The 8,931-nt window shown below is 40.7% G+C and overlaps 1 protein-coding gene across 1 annotated transcript; it reads right to left on the reverse strand.

Moving 5' to 3' along the window:
* Nucleotides 1–694: 694 nt before the first annotated feature.
* Nucleotides 695–7,797, reverse strand: tmem209 (transmembrane protein 209). Its single transcript, XM_080051086.1, has 15 exons — nt 7,760–7,797; nt 7,214–7,371; nt 7,000–7,058; nt 6,600–6,731; nt 6,250–6,467; nt 5,912–6,116; nt 5,266–5,441; nt 5,079–5,150; nt 4,832–4,928; nt 4,569–4,694; nt 4,335–4,432; nt 2,308–2,422; nt 2,049–2,146; nt 1,805–1,878; nt 695–1,579 (listed from the first exon to the last, which is right to left on the reverse strand). The coding sequence occupies exons 2-15, from the start codon at nt 7,351–7,353 to the stop codon at nt 1,525–1,527; spliced, it is 1,665 nt and encodes a 554-aa protein (XP_079907212.1). The 5' UTR covers nt 7,354–7,371; nt 7,760–7,797; the 3' UTR covers nt 695–1,524.
* Nucleotides 7,798–8,931: the final 1,134 nt, after the last annotated feature.

The following is an 8,931-nucleotide window of genomic DNA, read 5'->3' on the forward strand; positions in this document are numbered from 1 at the left end:
ACTGATATTTGACGTAAACGTTTGTCAGCGGGGGGAAGCAATAAAACCATTAACAGACGCATTTAATTTAAACGAAGAGTAGTTTTAATAGACAAAACGACTACATTTCCCAGCTGGTAATGCTTGTATTAGAAAATAATCATGGGAAATGAAGTTTGTCATAAAAGAGGACGACACTAATAAACTACAAAGCAAAACGACCAATGCCAGATTTATGCGTGTTTGTTCACAGGACAGGGCTATTATTATATTCCGTCTATTTGCTACATTATTTGTAAAATAAGACTAGTAATGTTCTCATTGATGTGCTTAATTAGCTGTGTTAGAATAATCACAAGGATGCACTTAATCGTTTGTAATATATCAATACAATGGGCGTGCTGCTACATTAACAATCAGAGCAAAACTGTGTCTTCTCAATCAATGTTGAACCACAATAATCTGAAGATAATTTAAATTGTCAATGAACCTCTCAAGTTATTCACAGGACGTTGCTTGCTGCTGCATCACATTACACACGCTCCTGCTTTGGATATGCAGTATGTCATCTGGATTAACGAGAGCAGGAGTGATGTCAAATCATAAAATGTGAACTATATCGCCACCACGTGGATGGATGCATGCATGCAATAGTCGAAGAATACACAGGGACATTGGGAGGGAAATTCTTCACAAGCTTCAACTGTCCGTTTTTGATGTCTCAATTTTATTTTCAAGTATATTTGTAAAATGTTATTGAAAACACAGCAACTTGAAGATTTGAAAATGTAACAAATGACTGACACAGGAAATCAGGATAAAAATGGCATTCAGAGCTGTAAAAAAGACAATATACTGAGAAAAAAGACTTTGGTTATTCAAAGGCTTTTCATCTGTCCTCTGTCGCACATCAACAGAATCAACTCCCTACGTAGCTATGAACGTATGAATTTGCTCTATATTTTTTTTTTCATTCTTAAATCCAAGTTCTGTTGGTGATTTCAATCACGTCAGGAGCACATCTACTGTATCAGACATTCACTCAACTACAGAAACAGTTGTAAAAAGGGTATTTGAGGCTAAAGAAACAAAAGTTCACACACACACACACACACACTATCTTTGCATTCATGCTAAATGGGTCCGAGCCATTTAGCATCCACCAGATACATCTGAGGTATATTATTTACAAGGCTGCCATGCTGATACATTCTGAAATACAAAATCTGAAAAACCAAAACATGTTTAAAAAAAAACCACATTCCTGCATTGTATCGTTAGCACTCTGTGGTTTACCATAAAAGTCAATGACAATACAGAATGTTGCCAATTTGTACACTTAAATGAGAAAAACGTCCAAAATAAATACAAGCCTTTTACGTCTTCCAAAGCAAGTGCTGCTTTTCTGATGTGCCCAGGAAAGAGCAGTCCTTAAGTGAGGCTGGTATTCCAACCAGTGTGTGTGTGTGTGTGTGTGTGTGTGTGTGTGTGTGTAGGGCAGGGGGCAGCTTGCAGCCGTTTTTGTTGCTCGTAAAAGGAGACTCATCAGTCTTCATATATCCACAAGATGTTCACACCAGAGAGGCCAAGATTCACTCTCCTGAAGGAAGTATGAAAAGCAATTTAATTATCTCCCATAAGACGACGAGCGAGGGCAAACCAATCATTTTCAATCAAAATGCAATCTGCGCTGTGGTGTTTGACCTTTGTGTTGAAAATGAAACAATAATTCATCATTCTCTGCAATGGCCCATATTTGTGTCGAGGATTATTTGAGCTAACCGGCTTTGTATAGGATTTTAGTAGCACAGGCAGAAGGACTCACCCCAGCATCCCGGACTCCTTAGTCTTAATGACGTAGAGGAACATGAGGATTGTGTGGAACAGGTTGTTCCTGCCCTGTAATAGAAAAACCAAGACGGGTTTATGTTATTGCAATCACAGTGCTAAAGTAGAGAAAGACAGTTTGCTTTACAGTGTCACCTAAGGGAGATATATGAAGAGCACAACTTAAGAGGGTACAAGGGTGCAGTAAGGAAGACTCCTCTAGAGAATTAATTTGCCGTCACCTTAGGTAGACTGTAGATATGTCCCTGGTAGATGAGCTGGTAGTGAGGGGGGCTGGTGCTGCTTTGGTGGATGCAGAAGAGACTCTCCTTGGTAACATCTGTCACAGTGAAGACAAAAAAAGGACAAAAGAACTGAGACAACCTTGAAGAAGTGAAGTATGAAGTGAAAAAGTAAGAAGTGGGTGCCCTGTTTCAGGAATAGGAAGCTCACAAGCCTTTTGAATTGTTCTTACTTCCTTTTGTGTGTGTGTGGACTAACCAGGTTTATCCGGGGTGTGGCTGAAGTGTTGTGAAGTGAAAGTCTTCCCGTCTGGGTACTTTGGGTGGGGGGGCAGTCTGGTGTCCAAGTACGTACAAAACACATGCATGAGGATCTAGAGGGATTGATAAAGTATGGCAGGAATTAGGATGGTGATCCCACACTTGCAAGGCAAGTTTACAATACTTATCGTTAAGCACTCTTTAAATTAACACATTTGCATGCATTTGAAAAGTATTTGTATAAAGACCTGTATAATCCCAAGGCCGCAACACAGCTCCTTTAAATTGTGTTATTTTATCATTGCAATATTTGCCTTCACCTTATGTCAAAGACCTACATTCCATTGTTGTGACTGTTTAATAGAGAAACAACATTAAAGCAACCCTAAAGTGACATCAACATTTGAAATATAAGCTTGTTTCTGTCAGTGTTAATTTCATAGACTAAGACTATGACGAAAAATATTCGTCTACGAACCTTTTTCACGGACGTAAACTAAATAAAAACTAAATAAAAAGGCAGATGTGATGACGAAGACTGAGACTAATTTAACTGACACTATAGTCTACGAATAGGAACTAGACGAAACTGTTAGGGCGAGACGAATGGAGAAGAGATCCAATCAGAACTACTCTTTTTGTGGGACAAGTTGGGAAGAAATCCAATCAGTGCAAAGCAGCGAATTCAACCCTGTGTCGGTGAAAATCGACGGGAGACCGCGCAGGTGTGAGCGGGTGGAGTGAGCCGCTGTGCTGAAAAACTCTGTGGTATGATGGACAAAAATGATAGTCAGGGATATCCTGCCCGTTAACGATGTCTAGGGGAACGGCTAAGTTCCGCGATCTGTTTGTAGTAGGCTCTGTCTCGAGTTTGAATACACAGAGCCATGTGAAACTGCCGCCTCCGTCCGTTAGTTTCTGTTTTTAAGTTACAATCAACTCCGACGCATGGACAGCGTTCAATTAAAACCTCTAATTGTATTATCTAAAAGGCTTTGATGCAAAAGAAGTCCGAACACACACAGCGGCAGTGTTGCTTAAAGGAAGGCGCAGTTGCTCAAATTTATCAGCACCTCAACTGCGTGCTGCTGCTGCTGCTGCTGCCCAGGGGCGGCCTTAACGATCTCGGGGCCCGTTTCAAGACCTAGTGTGGGGCCCCTCACTTTTTAAAAATATTTTCTTTATTTTTTATAAATAATGCTTGTGCATGCTCCCCGCAAAAAGAAAAAAGATTGTGGAATCCAGTTGGTTCATAGACAGATCATGAGATAATGGACCCCCGGGCACAGGCTCTTAAAGCCCCCCCTCCCCCCTATCCAGTCAGGTACACTGATTTTATGTGAGATTATTACTAATGAAATAGAATACATGTTTTGTATTACAACCATTAAATCTGTGTCTGTATTGCATATTCAAACCTCAATACCATTCAATGAAGAAAAACACTTAGTCGACGAAGTCCGCTGTAGATTTAGTCAAACTAAAATCTGCTTATATTTAGTAGACTAGACTAGACTAAGACTAAAATATTTTAGATGACTAGAATAGGACTAAGACTAAATGGTGTGATATTCAAAAGACTAAGACTAAATCAGAATTTGCTGCCAAAATTAACACTGGTTTCTGTGCATTCAATACAGAGACCTCTATGAAAATACATATCCAAATGGATGAAAAAGTTCTGTAGCACAAATAAAAAATTGTAATCTGCAACAAATTTGCTTTTAATTTATTAATTTTTGCTAATTTTTTCATCAAATGCCAAACAATCCATGAATTCAGTTTGTCAAATGTCAATATTTTCTCTCTTTTCATGGCAAACTGAATATGGGGGAATCTGAGGAAATCACCCTGGGCTTTGGAAACCGTTGGTGTGGATATTTCAAAACATACTGACATTTTATGAAACAAATTAAGATAATATCATCAGTTGAAACTTTAATAAACGTCATCGTTAGTTGCAGACTCACACTTGTGACCTAGCTCAGTGTGTGTGTGTGTGTGTGTGTGTGTGTGTGTACTCACAGCACAGTCAGTGGGGAGGTCTGTATCCCACTTCCTGTTCTTCACATCGCCACCACCATTCCAGCGAAAGGAGCTCATGCAACCGCTGTGGGCCAGCTCTGACAGGACAGAATATAGAAACATTTGAAATTGTGTTCCACTATAACTTACAGCATCTTGATTTTTTCTTTTTACTCAAACTGACATACTTGCACAGATAGGCACACAGGTTATGTACTGTGCTGCTGAACCTACCCTTGACGCGTTCCACTAGATACTCCTGGTTGGGAGTGATGTCCAGATACTGAACAATAGAGTTCATGGTGGGGATGGACGAGTGTTTCATCACTGCTGCCTGTTTAAGGCTGCTTATGCTGGCCTCTGGTGGAGGGAAGAGTGAAAACTAGTGAGACTCCAAAAAATACCAAGCAGAATACATTGAAATCACACAATCACTGAATAGCAGCGTGAGGAAAAAGCACCATGCTTAAGATTCCTGTTGTCTGCAGATGATTTACCTCCTATCTGTAGCTCGGGGCAGCCCATCCTTCTGAGCTGGCTGTTGACAGAGTCTATCTCCTTGACCAGCGGGACCAAGATGGTGTCACTGATCCACTGCAAAAGGAAACAAAAAGATTGGTATTCCAGTGTTTTCTTTACATTTTTGTAACATATATCAATATCATATATGAAATGAACAAAGACACTTTTTCATAAACAAAGTTACTTGAGTGTTAGGTGTCACAAATATGAATGAACACTCACGTTTCTGAGCTTGGCTGTCCAGCTATCAATGCGGTCCACTACGTGGCGGCTGGTTGTGATTCTGGCCCACACCTACATAACAGGAAGGAAAAATTATTTAACGACGATCATACATTCCACTGTGAAATGGACAGACTTTTAAAATCGATGAAAAAACAAAATCTTAAATAACACCAATTTTACAGACCTCCTCTGCAGCCTGTTTGGAGCCCAGGTCCGTCTCATCCTTGTGGGCAGACGGGGCCTGAGAGCGGCAGGCCGGCTGGTACAGGAACTTCCTCAGGCTTTGAGCGTAGTCGCCCACTGAGCGGTTGTAGTTCCAAAATGTCGGGCTGTGGTTCGGAGACACAGCCTCTGGACTCCCTGTGGAGAACACCAGTTAGTTGTGAATCGCGATATCGAAAGGTTTAATGTTATGATCCTATACATCTACCGGTAGTTATTTTTCCTTAAAAAGGTGGAGTCAGAGATTCTGGATATGGCATGTTGGAAAGTACAGTGGGGCTTTTGTTTACATACATTTGTTTGCATAGCAGTTTACAGAACCTAGGCTGTGTATGATCACCAGATTTATTTTACAGGTACAGACAGGTAGCGGATCGTGATGAGATATTCACTGATTTTGACAAAAAGCGATTTTGACAACAAGCGTTCTCCAGAATCACTGACTCAGTTTTTACTCAGATTGAGATAATAATTACTTAATCATAAGAACTGATCAGCAAAAGCTTCTAAAACAAAAACAAACAAAAAAACTTTTTTCTACCTGATCAGCCTATCTCAGATTCACTAGTGACCCGCTCTGTTCATACTATCAAACTACAACACTGTACCTAGCTGGCTGCGGTGACTCTTTTCCTCCTCCGTGCGAAGGAACCTCTCCAAGCTTTTCAGATCCTCCATGCAATCCTCCTTGCTTCCCGGGGAGTTAAACACCGAAGGCGACGTGCGGTACCGAGCTCTCAGACTAGAGCCTTCTGCTGGACCAATACTGGCGGGGTAGGGGGAGGAGCCAGGCGAGGGACTGTAGTTCAACACCTGAGGAAAAAAATGAAGTTCACATTGTATGTGTACATTTTCCAGTAAAGAAGGAATAACTTTTAAGAAAATTAATCGATCTAACATACATCATCAGGCAAATATTTCAACAACGGTAATGTCACGTGCGAACCTTTCCAAAGGCCACTGAGGGGGAATAGGGCCCCCCCGCACTGCTAGGGGTGGATGGGTTGCTGAGAGGAGGGCTGTAGCTGGGGGAGAACTTGGGGCTGGTGGTGGCCGGACGCGAGGGGCTGAAACTCAGCACGCTTTGGCCCTGCAGAGGAGAGGACTGGGCCGGAGCAGGGGTCTCCTTCTTTTCTGGCTTCTGGGGCGGAGAAGCCTGAATACCTGGGGAAAGGGACAGACACAAATCAGAAGACATAAAAGTAAAGACCAAAGTGTATTTACATTATATAGTGTGTTATAATGATTGACAAAATCTTTCAGCAAAAAAAAAACGAAAAACAAACAAAGTCTCACTTGTGTTTTTCAGACCCAGGAGGTGGTGCTGCACAGGGGTTACAGCGATGGTGGAGGGAGCCATTGTGTATTTGAAGTATTTCCAGAAGTCAAAAAGAGCATTGAGGCTGAATAAAGAGGCTAGCACCAGTTCTGGAAAACGAGGACAAAAGAGACATATTTAAATTAGGATTAATCCAAAAAAAAAGTTAACTATGATAGTATAAGGATATATTTATTTGCTTAACAGACTGATTGAAAATACAACTCAGTGAATATAATTCTGAATTCCGTTGTAATGCCAATAGAAGGGTTATATTCTATTACTGACAACAAGTTTCATATAAGACATATTAGGACGTTTTAACATCAGTAGACAGACATGATATCCCTAAATGATATGAGAGTTGTAGCATCTCACCTATGTACCAGATAGGCCAGTAGTTGATGTTGTAGTAGTGGCTCAGCAATTTCCCGGACCTGACAGAAAATAAAATACATTAAAAAACAACACAATTATCATTACACTTTGCACTGGAAGAGGAAAGATGGGAGATTCGTTGAGAGTAAACCAACACTACGTGATACATGGTTTTGCAAGAGAGAGCACCCTACTTAAGATTTGAACAACTTACATTTCAGTGTAAATCATTCCAGCCAGAGAGACGTTGAGCACAGCCCAGGCCAGCACCACCTGACGCGCCTGCTCCTCTCGCCTCATCCGCAGCGCCCGGTCTATCATGCTGGGCATCCCCTCCTTCGGCGGGGTCAACATTGTGACAGACTGTTCAGGCTGAGACAAGGAGCAGAGATACACACCGTGAGACAAAACGAGCACGCAGGGTGCTACATTCAAGAAGAGATCATATATATTTTTTAAATTACGTTACTGATAACACGTAGCTTGTGTTACAGAACCATACACAGTCCATTCCCTTAGCTATAAATAAAATAAGCCTGTGAGGCATGACAAGTTTACAGCAGCAGTTACCCGACATGCTAGCTAAACTGTTAGCTTAAGTTAGCTGGCATACATAAACAATGCAGGGTTTGCCATTAAGAGTATGATTTTACTGTAGCTTTCCTTTCATAGCGTGCACAAAAAAATAAAGCATTTTATACCAATAATGATACAACCAAAATACAAACACAACGAAAAGGAGATATAGATTCATTCATACCACGCTAAAGTGAATGACAACAGCGGCGCTGCATAGTTTGTATTTTAACCGGAAGTGACACTTTGTATTTCCTGTCACAGCACGCGGATAACTTTTTGTTAATTAAAATATAAGGTTCTTATAAAGATAATTGAGACCACACTCTTTTGAGAATAAATATTTAAAACATTATTTTCTTGCAAAGTTCCTCACACCAAAGCCGACTGTTATTCCATCGGTTATGTGTTTAAATCTCTTAAATTACTTCCCAGAATTTTTGTTCTTAAACATTGCAGTACATGTGAGACTGAGACCAAGTGATTTAATGATGTTTATTAGCTTGAATTACCTTGGCTGCGTTTAGTCTATATTAGTATGTTTTACAGTCTATGGCAGCGGTTTTCAAACTGTGGGGCGCGCCCCCCGGGGGGCGCGGGGTTATGGCAGGGGGGACGCGGATGAATATGTAAAAAAAAAGAAAAACTAAAAAAAAAAAAAAAAATGTTTTGTTTTTCTTTTTTATACTAAGATCACGGCATAGCTGGACACAAGTTCTTCTGCTTCGTTCCCCTCACTGCATTTAAATGCATTCAGTAAATTACAGAGAAATAGGTCTCGTTAAAGAAAAAGAGCACCAAGCCCAACCCAGAGGACCCTGCATACATTTTGTTTATTTTAAGTTAATATTTTTATGGAAAATCCATGTGTCCTTCTTCAATAGCTTCTAATTCATCAGACCCAGTGTCTCCAAATTATTTGTTCACACAAAATTCCTCATATTTAGCCTCTTAATTGTCCTCTCAAAGTGCACCAGATTAATGCATTTCACTTTAAAAAGGTGAAAAAAAATCTCCCGGGGGGGCATACCCCCGGACCCCCTTAGGAGGGTCTGGTTCTCCACTGGCTGCTATTCTCCTCCAGCAGGACATTGGAGGCACTAGCGAAAAAACACTGGGTGTGTGAATGACATTTAACTAGTCAATAATTTGGGCAAGTCTGTCTGCCTATCTTTCTCACTCCGATGCACACTCAGTCTGGCTCTGTAAAGATATTTACAGAGCCAGGTGATGGTGCTGTCTCTCTATGGCTATCATTGTATTAATGTACTCTGTCTATCATGCATCAGTCAACAACATAAACCAATATGTAGATGTTCATTTATTCAAACATAATGCGACAAAAAGATTGAGCTA

Source organism: Ammodytes marinus (genome assembly GCF_949987685.1).
Source record: "Ammodytes marinus genome assembly, chromosome: 22".
NCBI classification, from domain to species: Eukaryota; Metazoa; Chordata; class Actinopteri; order Uranoscopiformes; family Ammodytidae; genus Ammodytes; species Ammodytes marinus.

Bases quoted from the DNA above. Each gene is read 5' to 3' on its own strand.
- tmem209 (XM_080051086.1), bottom strand. From the start codon at position 7,353: ATGTTGACCCCGCCGAAGGAGGGGATGCCCAGCATGATAGACCGGGCG. The intron at 6,468-6,599 runs GTGAGACTTTGT...CCCTTTCCCCAG, and splicing joins CCTGGGTCTGAAAAACACAA to GTATTCAGGCTTCTCCGCCC. The intron at 1,879-2,048 runs GTGACGGCAAAT...TTTCTATTACAG, and splicing joins ATATCTACAGTCTACCTAAG to GGCAGGAACAACCTGTTCCA.